Raw genomic sequence first — 16,572 nt, 5'->3', positions numbered from 1 at the left:
TTATTACCTGAGAGCCAATGCAGTATAATAGGAAACTTTGAACACAAAATTGCAGCCATTTATTAAATTTTGTCTGTTGAGCTTGTCTACCTGCATGAAAAATCATCTTCATGTTTCTACTTTGTATAACTATGTAAAACGGGCAGTATTTTTGTGTAATTTTAAAGACTCCATCTGAAGAGGAACAGGAAAATCCATATGTTTTTTCTGAAAGAGGTACACCGCCAGCCTAAGACTCTCAGGGATCACGGTATGGTTTTACCAGTGGTTTAACCACACCACATAGAAGCCTTTGCATAAAGAGAAGCACTTGAATTAAATTACATGTTTAAGATTCTATTTTTAATAATTTAATCTTCAAAATATGTTACTTAATCTGATATTTTCTTTTAGTGCCTTTAGGCTGTAAACTAGCATTACAGAGTTCCATCTTTTTTATATTAAAAAGCAAAGTGATGGGACAATAGCACAGCTGGTTGGGCCTTGCATGCAGTTGATTCCCAGCATCCCACATGGTCCCTCGAGCACCACCAGGAGTAATTCCTGAGTGCAGAGCCAGGAGTAACCCCTGTGCATTGCTGGGTGTGACCCAAAAAAAAGGGAAAAAAAAGAAGTAAAGTGATGTTTTAGCAAAATTGAGTTTCATTTATATGTGTTTGTGTGTGTGTATATATTTTTTTTGTTTGTTTGTTTTTCTTTTTGGCCACACCCAGCTGTGCTCTGGGCTTTCTCCTGGCTCTGTGCTCAGGGATCACATTCTAGCTGGGCTTGGGCAATCATATGTGGTGCCTTGTACTAAGCAAGCCACCTTATCCCCAAATTATCTCTCCACCCAAAATTGAGATTCATTGTTTCAGATAAAGTTTCAAAAAGAACCTGAGATAGATCATTGTCTTCCAAAGTGAGTGATACCTCTACCTGGGTGCCCAAGGAATAGTAGTCGCATCTGGTACAGTGGTGGTGTGGGTGTGGGAGGAATACTTTCTGTTGTTTAAGGGGAATTTTCAGGAACAACATTGAATTTTTTTTTCCCCTGAAAAGTGTGCAGTAGACCATATATGTTTAGGAATCTCAATTATAATAATACAGTTTATTATTTATTTATTTAGCCACACCTGGGAGTGCCCAGGGCTTAGTCTTGGCTCTGAGCTCAGGGATCACTCCCAATGAGGCTCGGATCACTCCCACATGGGGTCTCTATGGGGTGCTGGGGTTTGAATCCGGGTTGTCCGTGTGCAAGGCAAGCAAGCACCCTATGCACTGTACTAGTTGCTCTAATGTAGTTTAACATATTAAAAAAATTTTGTGTGTGATCACATGTCCTGTGGGAACAAAACTTTCAGACAAAATATTATTCACTAGCCCAGGTTTTGTAACTAAATATGATAAAGGAGCTCATGTTTCACAACTTTTAAACAAGAGTTTTAATACAGAATGAAATAATAGAACATTAACAGAATAGTCAGGATGCGTGGGTCAGCAGTTTTGCGTGTTGGAAAATGGTTTGTCTGTTGCACAGAAAGGAATGAAAAAAAGCTAAGACTATGCTTTTTTCATGTTACTGTCCCAGTTCCAGTTTCTGATAGAGTTACTCTTGTTGAAATAGTTTTATTGAGAGTCCATAGAGTGGAAAGCTGTTTTGAATTCCTTGTCATTAGGTGTTGAGTGTTCATTAGATTCAGTGTCAGTTCAGTGGCCTTTACATTGTACATAGATCTTTAGGAAGGAGCGCCGACACTTCTGAATATCTACTGTGGTCTTGGCACAAGGCGCTTTTTAAATTTTACTATTTCAAAATCGGTTTTACACTTTATCCCTCACCAGCCAGATGAGGTATAAGCAGCTGTGAATTCCCTCAGATTTTATAGATGAGGAAACTGAAGTTCAGAGACACTTTACTACTTCACATAATTAATGACTAGTAGGGCTTGAAATAAAATCATTGTTTAAAAACTCCAGGAAGCTATGGTTATAGTGAAGACTTTATTTTCTTACACAGTAATTTTCTTGATTAAGCTGTAATTGTTTGGATACCATTTCATTTATTTGTAGGCTACTAACCCTAGTTAATTTCTTCCAGAATGTCTCCCCCCCCTTTTATGTTGCTCATTGTTATGTATCTGTTCTGGTTGTTGTATTGTAGATAATATTATTGTAGAATATACTGGCATCAAGTTACATATATATTTAAACCACTGGTTTTGCTGTGGTGTTTGGCCCATTCCCTGTGCTATTCAGGATTTACTACTGCAGGCTCTGTGCTCCTCAGGGGTCACTCTTGGCGATGCTCAGGGGTCTGTATAATGTGCTGAGATCAGATTAGGGTGGGCTGCATGCAAAACAAGCATCTTGCCTGTGGACTGTCTCTCCAACACTGCCTTTTTGGGTCTCATTTCTTCCTCCTCCACTTGTTTAAACCAGGCATCTGCCTCCATAGACTAAGGATAAGGAAGGCTATATCTGTAAAGCTATGCCTTCAAGGCAAAAGTAACACAAATGTGGGACTTGCTTGTTTTTGAGCATGTAGGATGATGAAATTGATGGCAATAGTATTAAATTCCTGAGTATTTCTTGACCTCTTTTGCTTCACTCTCTGGGTTGCTTATGTCTATTATCATTCAATTTTCAGTAACCTTTGAGGGAAATATTGCTATAGATACCTCTAGGTTGAGGAAATGAAGACGGTGTTTAAAACATTGTGGTAGTGTATCCTGTAAATACCAGACAAATTGTTCATTATAACTTAAGATATCATAAAATGACAAGTTTGACTATGTTCTATTTTGCCACTTTAGGCTAACTTTAGACTCTATACCCTCCCGAATTCTATCCTCAGTGGGTCCAATTTCTTTGTGGAACTTTGATTTTTCGTTATGAAACCTTTTTTTTTTTGAATCACCATGAGATCTAGTTACAAAGTTTTCATGTTTGAGTTGTTTCAGTCATACAGCGATCAAACACCCATCCCTCCGCCAGTGCACGTTTTCCACCACCAATGTCCCCGTTATCCCCTCCACCCCATCCCACCCTTCCCCCTGCTTCTATGGCAAACAATTTCCCCCATACTCTCTCTACTTTGGGGCATTATGGTTTGCAATGAGAGGCTATCACGTTTGGTCTTTTGTCTACTTTCAGAGCATACATCTCCCATTCCGAACAATTCCTCCAACCATCATTGACTTAGTGATCTCTTCTCTATCCCAGCTGCCTTCTCCCCTAGCTCATGAGGCAGCTACCAACCACGGACCAATATTCTTGGCCCTGTCTCTACTGTCCTTGGGTGTTACTCTCATATTATGTTATTTTATATTCCACAAATGAGTGCAGTCATTCTATGTCTGTCCCTTTCTTTGTGACACATTTCACTTAGCATGATACTCTCCATGACCATCCATTAATAAGCAAATTTGTGAAACTGTTTTGTTTTCATTCATTTATTTTTATTGTTTAGGTGGGTGTCTTCCAGTCAGTGGTAAGAGGCCCCAGGACCTCTCCAGTTGGTCCTCAACCAACCAGACTGGCAGTTAATGTGAGAGCCGAGAGACCACAGTGCTGGGGGGGTGGGGGGGGCAGGAAGGACAGGAATGAGGGGGAGCATCAGGGCCAACATAGCACTACTCAGGGGCCTCCAGGGCTACACACGACAGTGCCAGGTTCTGAATTCATATCCCAAGTTGTCTTCCTACCCCTGCAAAAAAAAATCTTATTAATAAAAAACCCCAAGAATGGGCTCTTAATTTGCCTTTCATGCTTTCTTTTGGAAAATAGTATAAAGTCTCAACATAATAAAGATAGACCCTTAATCCCCGTCCAGGACTGTTTTTGTCATTCCCAGACAGAAAATACATATCAAATATGGACAGTTTAAAGAATAATTATAAATAACCACCCCTGTATGTCTAGGTCCAGAAACTTGAACTTTTCTGATTCCTTGTTTCCTCTGCATTTTCTAATGATCTATAACCTTCCTCCTAGTAAATGCAACCTCTGCATGGTTTTGGGGATAATTCTCTTTGCTATTCTCTAGAGCTTGATCATCTGTACATGTCTTTATGTTGAGTGACATTTAGTTCACTTGTTTGACATTGTTATTATAACTTCATGTTATACTGTGTTCTCTTTTGAAGTTTGATTCTCAGTTATTTTTTATTGGGCTCATGAATAAAGAACTTAAAGCAATTTGCTTATCTTGTAAACTTTTATAGAAAGAATCCTTATTTGTGATTTTGTGAACTATAACTTATAATGGAGGTAAATTAAAACTATTTACTTTTTTCCCCTTTTTTTCCTAGTTATTGTAGCTTTAATAGACAGAATGGGAGATGCCAAAGACAAAGTTCGGGATGAAGCTCAGACTCTGATACTGAAGTTGATGGATCAAGTAGCACCACCAATGGTAGGCACATCTTTTAACAGTCGGGGTTTTGCTAATCAGTACTGTACTATCTCTCCAATCCTGAAAATTATAATTAAACAAAAAACAAATAAATCTAATGACTTAAAATTGAAATTTAAGATAAAAAGGCCCTCCCGTTGATCGTCGATTTGCTCGAGCGGGCCCAGTAACGTCTCCATTGGAGACTTTGTTGTTACTGTGTCTGGCATATCGAATACTCTCGGTAGCTTGCCGGGCTCTCCGAAAATTTAAGATAAATTAAAGTGAAATTGTATTTTTGTGGGTGGGGGAGGGGTTGGCCATACCCACAGTCCAACAATGCTCAGGGGTTATTCCTGGCTCTGCATCAGGAATTACTCCTGACAATGCTGGGGGACCATACAGGATGCCAGGGATCAAGACCGGGTTGGCCCTGTGCCCTACCTACTGTACTATCGCTCCAGCCCTGTCTATAGTACTTTTGCATGCTGCACATCATGCCCTGGCCCTCACTCAGTGCACATGAGCTCTGCCCTCTACCCATGAGCCGTATCTCCCACCCCTTTTGTATCTTTTGAAAAGGCTTAACTCAGATTTAAGTGATGTGACAATATACTAATTTATTTTTTTTGAACTTTTTGTCATAGTTCAATGAGAAAGCTTATTTTGAGGATTACTCTATTAATTGAGAAAGCTATATTAATTTTTACAACCTGTACAAAGATAGGGAGAAATTTTTTGTTTTAATCAGTATTTAATGATATGGGGCATAATATTCAATGACAGCAACGTGCCTTTTTTTTTTTTTTTTTTTTTGCTTTGGTGGGGGTGAGTTTGGGCCATACCCAGCAGTGCTCAGGGCCTACACCTAGCTTGGTGCTATGGGGAAGGAGACACGTAGTACCAGGGATCAAAACTAAGTCTCTTGTACACAAAGCATATGTTCAGCATAGTGAGCTTTCCCTCCAGCTCAATAATTTGTGCATTATGACTATAGTAGGGAAAAATTGCCCTTATGTTTTGATAAAATTGCAAAAATAAATAGTCATGTAGGGCTGGAGATTGACTCAAGTGATAGGGCACGGGCCTTGCACTTGTGAGACTCTGGGGTGTGAATTTTTACACATGAAAATAAGTTTTAAAGAGTAGCTCATGTTATATGGAAAAAGCAATAATTCACAGTGTGCATAATGATATATGTTGTCAATTATAAGTTTAAAATGATGCATATCTTTGACAAATGCAGAGAATGTTAAATTATAAAAATAATTGTTTTTCCAGATAGTTTATATCTTAGAATTGAACCCTTATTACTATTTTGTTGCATATCTTTCAATATTTATTTATTCAGATTTTAACTTGTGTTTGGTGTACTTTTATAGGATTAAAGGTAACATTTTGTACATATCTCTGAACATAAAAAGAAATATGTATGTAGGGTAGAGGCCCTGGGTTGATATTGCCAACTGAGGTAACTCGTTTGAATTACTAATTTGAAATATTTGTTTTGGTAAACTTTCAAGTAACCTTCCAGATAGCTTAGCAGAATATGGTGTCCAGGTAGAATACAGAATCTGGGGCGACGGCAGCAGGATGTGTGGGTGTGGGGAGAGAGAGCAAGAGAAAGTAACAGTGTGTATATACACACATGAATTTTGTAAATGGTACAGGCTTGCCTGCATTTATAAGAGCAAACTTAGGTAGCAATAAATGAGTTGTTCAAATTGGCTTCTGTATTTGGATACTGTCTTAAAAGGAGAGAAGCCTGAATTATATAAATATTGAAAAACCATGTGACTTAATAGTTGCTAGGCAACACTGGGCCTTTTAAATGCTTACTGGGTTAGTGGGCTTAGAATGGTTGCATTGTTGTTGAAGGTTTCTGAAGCTCAGAAGAGGTTTTGTGTCCTTGGGAATTCTAAGGCTTTTAGGTATTGGACAGAGTTTTTCAGAGGATAATTAAAAGTTAAAGTGAAACTTAAAAAAAAGAAAACAAAAACCCAAAGTGGTTAAGATATTAAAATGGGTAAAAACAGCATCAGTGTAAACTTCGAACAACTTGTAGAAAAGCAGATGATTTGTTGGGAAAATTCAGTTAGCATCTGGTTGGTAGGGAAGATATAAAAGGTTTTAACAGATGAGTAATTTAATTTTTTGTGTTTACTTTTCTTTTAAATAGTACATTTGGGAACAGTTGGTTTCTGGTTTTAAGCACAAGAATTTTCGATCTCGAGAAGGCATGTGTCTGTGTCTTATTGAAACCTTAAGCATGTAAGTTTTATGACACTGAAAACTGCTTTTTGTTGTTTAATTTTTCTTTAAAAAAAAGTCCATTTCATAAAGTTTAAGAAAAATTATGAAAATTACACATTTTGAATAGTTGTTAGTTGACCTCTGGTATAAAATATTTTATTTGATAACTTTATCAGATTTTTGTGCATGCATTATCTTTCATGTTACTAATTTTAAGCTGTTAAAAGAAGATAAGGAATTTTTCTCAGTATGTTAGTAATTGTCACCCAGAACAGATGATCGTATAACACATAGCAGATAACTTAGTATCTGTTTTCTGTACCCAGCTTAGAATTAATTGGAGTTGTCGGTATTTCTGATAGCTGTTTCTCCTGTGCCTCCTTTGTGTTGGCTCTAGACTTTCTGAAGTGTGGGTGACTCCTAAAATCATAGACTGAACAAGTGAATCCGAGTACTGACCCACTGGGTAGCACAGAGTGCAAGTCTTCCTTCTGCAGGAATTTGTAAATTGGGGCCTTTGTGCTCTTTCTGAATTACTTTTTCATGTTCTGTGAGACAAGATATATAATAGCTTTGATCTTTTCCTGTAGTGTTATTTCCTCTTCTCTAACTATACCTTCATTTTATTCTCCTCTACTCCTCTATGGCCCTTTCTGCCATCTAGAGCTTGTAAGTGACAGTCTGCACAACTGTCGTGGTTTTTGGCTAGCCTGTCATTTGTTTTCAACCCATGACCTCATCAAAGTATAACATGAAGAAAGATCTTTGAATTTTCTTAACTTATTGGAATACAGATTTATTTGATACTCAGTCTCAACGAGTACTGTTTCAAAACAAAAGAACTCAAATTTTCTTGAATGATTGATAGGTGACTAGGTTAAAGAGTGCCATTGGTTGAACCTTTTGCTTTGTTAGATCTTTGTTGACAGTTCTCATTGTCAGTCATGATTATACAAGTTTCTGTATTTCACATGTAGAATTAGTTACTGTTTGTGTCTCGTGTTCTCCATGTTTTAATGATTTGTGCCCGTGTTCTCCACCATATTTATCTGATTGAATATATTTTAAAAAGCAATGGTTATTTGGTTTACTATTTGATTAAAATCAAATTCTCTATTTTTCTCCCTAAATTGTATTTAGTTTTGGGGCTCAATCACTAGTCCTCAGCAAGTTGGTACCACATTTGTGTATCCTATTTGGAGATTCCAACAGTCAGGTAAAAGTTTACTTATATTTAAACATTAACTACTCTTGTTTTATTATATCGTTTAAAGTGTTCTTTTTCTGTTTTAAAAGAAGAGCAAGAATCCTTGTTTTAGGGGCTGGAGGATAGCATGCGGCCAACCCGGGTTCAATTCCCAGCATCCCATATCATCCCTCAAGCACTGCCAGGAGTAATTCCTGAGTGCATGAGCCAGGAGTAACACTTCTGCATCGACGGGTGTAACCCAAAAAGAAAAAAAAATTTGTTTTAAAAGAAGCGGGGAGTTAAAATCAGTTTCACCTCATTTTTTATGTTTTAAAGACATAATATCAACATAATTTAGTTTGTCAGGTTTTTGACTAGTAGGAAAGATAAGGATCTTAAAAAACAAATGGCAATGACTTTGGTTTGTCTTCTAGGTCCTCCTCTATGATAATTGTGGGGATCATTTGTCAACTTCTCTTATCTTTTTGGTTTTTGATTTTGGACCAACACCCAAGAGTGATCAGGACCTACTCCTGGCTCTCTGCTCATGGGTTACTTGTGGTGATACCATACATGGTGCTGGGTATCAAACTCCGGTCAGTGGCATACAAGGCAAGCGTCCTACCCACTCTACTATCTCTCCAGCCCAGCTTCCTTTCCTTATTCCAGAAAGTGTTTGTATAAGAGTCTCCTACAACAGTCTTAACTCTGTTTAACATAGGGAATTTGTGGTATCTCATGGTTTTAGATAATTCTTTACCTGAGCTTCATGTATTGTTGGCATACCAGAGGGCTATGTTCTGAATTTGGTCCATCCTCATAGTGCTGAGTCTTGGCCGTAACCTTTTTTGGTACAGCCTGAGCATTTGAAGTAACTCCAAGATAGACCACATATGGGGGCACAAAACATATCTTCATGAAATTAAGAGGATAGAAATTATATCAGCTGTCTTTTCAGACCATGCTGTACTGAAAATAGAAGTGAATCACACACAGAAACGAAGAATTAAATCAAATACCTGGAAATTAGACAGCTCATTACTGAAATAACTCTGGATAAAGTTTCTTATGCTCTTGCCATTGCTCTGCCTCTCAACTTACATAGAGTTATACTGTCCCTTCGTATTTTTTTGACAGTGCAAGGGGACCAGAGCTATTTTTTCCCCCTATCTTTAGGCCACACTTAATCCTGGCGGAGCATACAAAGGAAGTTAGGAGTCTAAGCATTTTGAAGCATACAGTTCATTGGTGTCAAGTCCCTTCACATGGTTACTCAGCCCTCACCACCCCATCTCAAGAACTTCCTTATCTTTGAAACTGTCCCATGGTAGAGGGGAAAAGTGCCTGCCAAGGAGGCAGGCAGGAGGGGTGGTGGAAAGGAAACTGGGGACACTGGTGGAGGGAAGTCGACACTAGTGAAGAGATTAGTGTAGGAGCATTGTTTGCCAGAACCTTAATCATGAATAACCTTGTGAAGTTGTAATTCATGGTGATTCAATTTAAAAAAAGAAAGAAAGAAAGAAAGAAAAGAGAAGAAAACTCTGGCTCCCTTTAAACAGTGATTTCTCGTTACTCCCAACTCCTGTCAGCCACATTTCACTTTTTCTCATTTGATTTTTGGGCCATACACAAGAGTCCGGAGGTTAGTCCTGACTCTGCATTCAGGGATCACTCCTGGCAGACTCTGAGGACCATATGGGATGCCCGGAGATCGAACCTGGGTTGACTATGTGCAAGGCAAGTGCCCTGCCCATTATACTATTGGCGCTCTGGTTCCTTTGTCGTACGTATGTGAGTTTTTTCGAGGATTCTCATTTAAGTGGAATCATGTATTTTTCCTTTTGTAATCGACATGTTTCTCTTACATTATATCATTAGAGTTCATCTGTATTATAGCATGTGTCAGAATATTTTTCCTTTCCTTTTTGAGCTGCAATATTCCACTACATGTTTATTCATTCATGGATGGACATTTTGGTTTTTACCACCTTTTAACTATTGTGGATGGTTATGCTAAGAAATGTTTGGTGTATATATGAATGAGTTCAGTTCAGACCATGTTCTTGAAAGTTAGTTTTATTCCAGGAAAATATATTAGCCATGGTGGTCATTTGTATTTTTATAATTATTGACACAGTCTTCACCCATTTTATTTTCATTTAGTTTTTGTTTGTTGTTTTGTTTCGTGGGGGACTACACTCATCAGTGCTCAGAGGCTGGTCCTAGCTCTTTTCTCAGGGATCACTCCTGCTAGTGCTTGGGTCCCCACATATATGGTGCCCATTCAAGCCAGGGTATGTGTGTGTGGTGGGGGGGGGTAAAATGCAAATCAAGTACCTCAATTCCTGCCCAAATTAGAGGATTTTTAAAAGTAGTAATGGCGGGGGGGATGGGCGGGTGGGAGGGATGCTGGGACCCGTGGTGGTGGAGGATGGGCACTGGTGGAGGGATGGATACTTGATTATTGTATAACTGAAACCCAAGCACAAAAATGTATAAGTCTATAACTGTACCTCATGGTGTTTCACTAATAAAAAAATAAATAAAAATAAAATAAAATTAAAAAAAAAACAAAAAAAATAAAAGTAGTAATAGCAGTTTTCATTACATGTTTCTTAGATATTCATAAAACCTTTGAAGATTTCTCTCAAGGTTTCTTCTAAGGTTCCTTTGTTTCATTAATGGCCTGCTATATTCTCTTGGGTTTAGAGGCACACCTACCAATCTTAACCTTGAAGTAGTGCTTGGAGGTGAAGTATTTTATTATATCTCATGGAAGTTTTATTTGTAAGTTTTAAATTCTTTGGCAGGTGAGAGATGCTGCAATATTGGCTATAGTGGAGATTTATAGACATGTGGGAGACCGAGTAAGAGTGGACCTTTCTAAGAGAGGACTTCCCCCTGCGAGGTAAGTCTTGCTAACTCTGCTACTTTCTCTGCCACTAGTTTAAAAAGTTTTTATTTGATATGTTTTTATTATTTTAGAGATTTGGGGGGTCACTCAGTGGTGCTCAGGGATTCTAGGGGACCGTATGCTCTGGTAGGGATCGAATCAGGATTGACCAGGGTCAGCTGCATGTAAGGCAAGCGCTTTATTTTATTCCCCCTGTATTGTCTCTCTAACCTCTCCACCCCCTTGTTTTGGGGGAAGGGGTGGGCAAAGTATAGTTGGGCCAAGTATTTATTTAAAATGAATTCTTTTTTCTGAAGTGTTTCAAAAATCAGGGCCAGAGTGTGGGCTGGCAAGAGTGAGAGCTGAGAGAGCTTTGCAAGCAGAAGATGCAGGTTTGACCCCAGGTACCCTGTCGTCCCCTGAGCAACGCTGAGTGTGACCCCTAGACGAATTAAATTAATAGAGCTCAAGAGATATTAAAAGATACGTAGCTTTTCTGGAATTGCTTCCAGTAGAATTCGATTCGGGCTCCAGGAGCTGGCACTGCTGGGTCCAGCACAGTGCCCATCACAGGAGCTGCCGCTGGGGCATCCTTCCCGCACAGCACCAGGGAAGAGGACATCCAGCGAGTGTGGGAGCTGAGTGTGGGCCTGTAGCAGCCCCGAATGGTGGTCTGCTGAGGCCGAGCCTGGGCTCTGCAGCTGGTGCTGAGGTTCCTAATGCACCAACTGAGCCTAAAAGGGGCTAAAGATATAACTCTGTTTATTTAACTTCGGTTTGTAAGGCATATTAGTTGTTAAAAGATTTTTTTTTTATGCTTTTTGGGTCACACATGGTGATGCACAGGGGTTACTCCTGGCTCCCGCACTCAGTAATTACTCCTGGTGGTGCTCGAGGACCATATGGGATGCTGGGAATCGAACCTGGGTCAGCCACATGCAAGACAAATGCCCTACCCGCTATGCTATTGCTCCAGCCCCTGATTGTTAAAAGATTTAATTTTTAGAAAATTTTTCTCTTATTTCATTTTCCTCTTCTTATTTAATTTTAAATTTTTCCCCCTCTACCTTAGAATCAACTTTATAGTGGTTTTATCATAAGTGGATACTTTAAGGTTTTTAGTGAACTGTGCCATTGACTTCTTAACTCTGTCCAGTTATAGTTATGATTCCTTCCTCCTGCAAGTGACTAGCCAGCCACTTTGCAAATGTGGATCCTGAGGCCAAGTGCTGTGCTAGTTGTTTAAGAAGCTGAAGGCTTGATTGAGAGACTCACAAATGAATCTCAAAATGGATTAGCCCTCTACAGAGATGTCTCCAGACCCCAATCATTTACAATTTTAGAATTCCAGGAGCATGAGACCACTTTTGCAGCCACGTTTATATGATATTCATAATAAGCAATAGAAAATAAATTATCTAGCATCTGCCTGTGGTCGGCAGGCTTGAATGGTTGTGGGAAGGTGAAATGCTGGTGGGGTTGGTGTTGAAATATTTAATGTAATCAATTGTGAACAACCTTATGAAAATAAAATTTAAAGATTAAAAATAAATAAACAAAAATCTATCAGACAAAAAAAAGGAAGAAGCTGAAGGCTTTCTGACTGTGCTCTGTTATTCTTCTCTGTGATAGTTCGCAGCAAAGAGTGGGAAGTTGGCACAAAACACAGAGTTATATGAGATGCGGCAGTATTTGCTTTTATAAACATGTAGAGGGATTTTTTTTTTTTGCAAATGACTTCATTATTCTTTAGGTAATATTTGGAATCTTCAAAGTACTGAATGAATTTATATTAAAGAATTCTAAACTTTTATTAAGTATGAATGAGTTTCGATTTACCCATTCCACTAAAATTTCTTCTTCCCAGTAGTGTTAATTCTCAAGTGAACTATACTGAATATTACATGTAATGTTGACTGTTTTAAAAAATAATTGTTTTAACCTAGTGGTCATATCTTAACTTTAGGTTTTAGAAAGGGAATTTCTGTCTCTTAAATATTGTTTTTTTTTTTTTTGGTGTGGTTTTCAAGTTTCTTGTTGGAAATACTCTAAGATTAGAATTCTCTTTCACCCACTCTTATATTTACATCCCAAATATTCTTCTTCAATAAACAAACATATAAAACATTCTTACTTTGGACAGCCTGGCAGGCTACCGAATGTAACCTGCCCACATGGCAGTCTGGCAAACTCCCCGTGGCATACCCAATATGCCAAATACCAGTAACAATGATGGGTCTCATTCTCCTAACCCTGAAAGAGCCTTGAATGTGGCACTTTTTAGAATCTCAGGGCTAGGACGAAGGAGATGTTACTGGTGCCTGCTGGAGGCAATTGACGAACAACAGGATGATCATGATCGTGATAAAACAAACAAATATAATTCATAAGATCATTTAAATCAGTTTTAAAATACTTGTTAAAATGTTTTTCTCTAAAAGTTTTTTTTTTTAAGATGAGCTCTGACAATGTGACATATTGATATAAGGCTAGACATGTAGTTCAGTGGGAAAGAATCAAGATAAACACATCTGTGGTTCATTGGTATTTGTTTAAAGTGTCAGGATAACTCAATGGGAAAAGAATAATCTTTTCAACAAAAATGGCTTAAAAACTGAATTTCCATCTGCAAAAGAATAATGTTAGATCTCTTCCTAATGACACACCCCAAAACTAACTCATAATGGAACATAAAACTAAAGGTCTCACATGATAAAAATTTTAGAAAGTGCTGACCAGTGGTTTCTTATATCAAAAACCAAAGGCATAATCAAAAGGGAAAAAGTAGGTGAATGTATTATACTTCATCAGAACTCAAATTTGTTCCTTTGAAAGGCACCATCAAGTAAGCAAAAGGGGGCTGGAGCAATAATAGTTCAGTGGGTAGGGCGTTTGCCTTGCATGCGGCTGACCCCGGTTCGATTCCCAGACTCCAGTATGGTCCTCTGAGCACCACCAGGTGTGGTTCTTGAGTGCAAAGCCAGGAATAATCCTTGAGCAGCATCACTTGGTGTGATCCAAAAAGAAAAAAAAAAAAGTCAAAGGGACTGGGAGATGGCTTAATGGGACTGCCTGTAAGCCTTAGGCTGTGAATTTGTTCCCCGGTGTTATGGAGCATGACCCTGACTAGCATCACTAGTGATTTCTGGCTATACTGCAGCCATGTGTGAGAGCAAGCAACTGAACTGTGTAATCTTTGGCAGACTGTGATCAGAATGTGGAAGCACCACAGCTAAGGACACCCCTGCTAGTGTGTCCAAGCACAATTAATTGATTAAAAGACAGAAATAAAACCTACACTTGGGGGAGACATTTGCAAATAATATATACAAAGAATAAAGAACTATACGACATTATAGTAAAATAACTAGTGAAAAAAAATAACCAAGAAATAAGAGTTCCCGAAAGAACTAGTGAAAGGTAACCCAATTTCAGGAGGGGAAGTATTTGAGTGATTCCCCTCCAGCCTCCTTTGGCCACACCTAGGAGTGCTCAGGACAATGCATTGTCAGTGATTGAACTGAGGGCTCATGCATGCAAAGCATGAACTAGCCCTGAATGCATGTTGTTGTTTTTTTTTTAAAAAAAGATATATAAATGACCAACAGACATACAAAGAGTATAATTGCTAACCATCTGAAAAGCATTGTGAATAGACAGTTATACCTAGGATGACTAAAATTAAAAAGACAGACAATAACAAGTGTTGATGAGGATATGCAGCAGTTGGAACACTTGGAGTGCTGGGGTGAATGGGCAATGGTGTAGCAACGTTAGCAAACCATTTGTAGTTTTTCAGAATGTTAGACATTCAATTACCGTGTAGCACCGTAGCACTGTCCTCCCATTGTTCATCGATTTACTCAAGAGGGCACCAGTAATGTCTCTATTGTGAGACATGTTACTGTTTTTGGCATATCAAATAACGCCACGGAGACCTTGCCAGGCTCTGGTGTGCATGTGGGATACTCTCGGTAGCTTGCCGGGTTCTCCGAGAGGGGCGGAAGAATCGAACCCAAGTCGGCCACATGCAAGGAAACACCCTACCCACTGTGCTAATGCAACCAGCCCTCTACGGCCATACCACTCTGAACATGCCCGATCTCAATTACCATATGACCCAGAAATACCTACCACTCCTAGTTGTATACTCAAGAGATATGAAAACATGTTCCTGCAGAAATTCTGTATGAATAGCATTATGCATATCCATAATAGCTCAAGAGCAGAAATCCGTATCTTGACGAGTAGATAATGTTCCATCTCCAAATGATGAAGCAGTGACTAATACATGCTACCACATAGATGAGCCTTGAAAACATTGTAGTAAAAGAAGCCTATCACAAAATGCTGCATATCATGATTTTCTTTTTGTGAAATGAGCACCTTTGTCAAGTTATAGGAAAGAAAAGTTGTGCTGACTGAGGAAATTGGGAGAGTCGGGAATGATGGCTAATGGTTTTCTTGCTATGCTGGTGTTCTGAAATTGGGACTTTGGTTACATAACCCAGGGTATTCTAAAAACTGTGGAACTGTACACTTTAAAGCGATAAACTGTAGGGTTTGCCAAATAAAGCTATTAGTCACAGAAAGATAATCTCAGAGATAACTCTCTTTCACATTATACTTGTGAATTATTTTTCTGACCCTGCCAAGAGTCACTTTTCCATTTCCATCTTAAAGCACTTTTTTTTATTAGCCTCTACTCTTACCCAGAGGCAAAACTGTACTAGAACTTTACTAACCTCTGTTTTTACCTTCTAAAATATGCTAATCATATTTTTGACCCTTTGGACTCTGTTGTATTTTTAATATTTTTTCCCAAATTAATTTAAAAATTGACGTCTTTTTTGTTTTGGCAGTGGGGGGCTAGGGTGCTCCTGGCATTTCTCAGCCACCCAGGCTGGTAATCAGCGCAGGGAGTTGAAAATGTGGTGGTTTTGGGGCTTTAAGGTGTCAGGGGTCATCCACACTAGTGGCAGTTCTCAGGGACCTCCAGGGCTATACCTGATAATGCCAGGGGTTGGGGAGGCATGTGGTCCTGGGGACCCAGGGGGAGGGGGTGGTGGCTAGAGTATGCACTCTTAACTCCTTGTACTCAGTCTCTCCAGTCCCCCTGGTCTCCTTTTGGGTGCTATTTCAGCTATTCTCTCATTCTGCCAGTTTATATACGTAATGGTTCTCTGTTACGAGAGCTAAGGGTGATCCGCGAGGGCTACTTAGAACTAAAACTAGACTGCATTTATAAAAAGCAGTGAAGTTACTCTTCATTCAGTTGGAAATGGGACTGAAGTCTCTCAGTTATGCGAGATAAATACCAGGCTCTGTTTCACATAAAGTTGGTAAAATGAAGACGCGTTAAAAGAAAGGGAACCCTAGCGGAGAGAACCAGGAAGTTGTCCTAAGTGTATACAGAGCAAAGTGAGCAGCTGACAGCAGGGTGAAGTGGAGGTGAACATTGGCTATAGTCCACCCTGGTCCCAAATGATCTTCACTTTGTTGCCTCCCCATCATCTCTTCCTCTTCTTGTCTTTTATTTCGGTTTTCTCATCTTTCCATCAGAGTTGTATTTATTTTATCTGGGTCATCTCGATTTTCCTCACCAAGCTTGCTTGCTCGCTTCCTTCCTTCCTCCCTCCCTCCCTCCCTCCCTCCCTCCTTCCCTCCCTTCCTCCCTTCCTCCTTCCTCCTTCTCCCTCCCTCTTCCCCCCACCCCCACCCCCGGCCTTGCTCCTGGCTCTGCACTCAGGAATTATTCCTGGCAGTGCTCAGGGGACCATATGGGATGCCAGGAATCAAACCAATCAAACCCAGGTTGGCTGCATGCAAGGCCTTACCTGCTGTACTATTTCTCCAGCCCCA

At 39.3% G+C, this 16,572-nt stretch overlaps 1 protein-coding gene across 17 annotated transcripts in view; it reads left to right on the top strand.

The window, feature by feature from the left end:
* CLASP2 (cytoplasmic linker associated protein 2) overlaps positions 1-16,572 on the top strand; it is a 170,349-nt gene that overhangs the window by 18,119 nt on the left and 135,658 nt on the right. For all 17 annotated transcript variants that reach the window (XM_056128922.1, XM_056128923.1, XM_056128919.1 and 14 more), the window contains exons 3-6: positions 4,293-4,396; positions 6,555-6,646; positions 7,769-7,844; positions 10,628-10,725. In XM_056128922.1, the coding sequence (XP_055984897.1) occupies positions 4,293-4,396; positions 6,555-6,646; positions 7,769-7,844; positions 10,628-10,725 (370 nt within the window). The remainder of the gene's footprint in view (positions 1-4,292; positions 4,397-6,554; positions 6,647-7,768; positions 7,845-10,627; positions 10,726-16,572) is intronic.

This window comes from Sorex fumeus, unplaced genomic scaffold, assembly GCF_029834395.1.
Source record: "Sorex fumeus unplaced genomic scaffold, SorFum_2.1 ptg000072l, whole genome shotgun sequence".
In the NCBI taxonomy this organism is placed as follows: domain Eukaryota; kingdom Metazoa; phylum Chordata; class Mammalia; order Eulipotyphla; family Soricidae; genus Sorex; species Sorex fumeus.
This window is presented reverse-complemented; position numbering and strand designations above follow the sequence as displayed.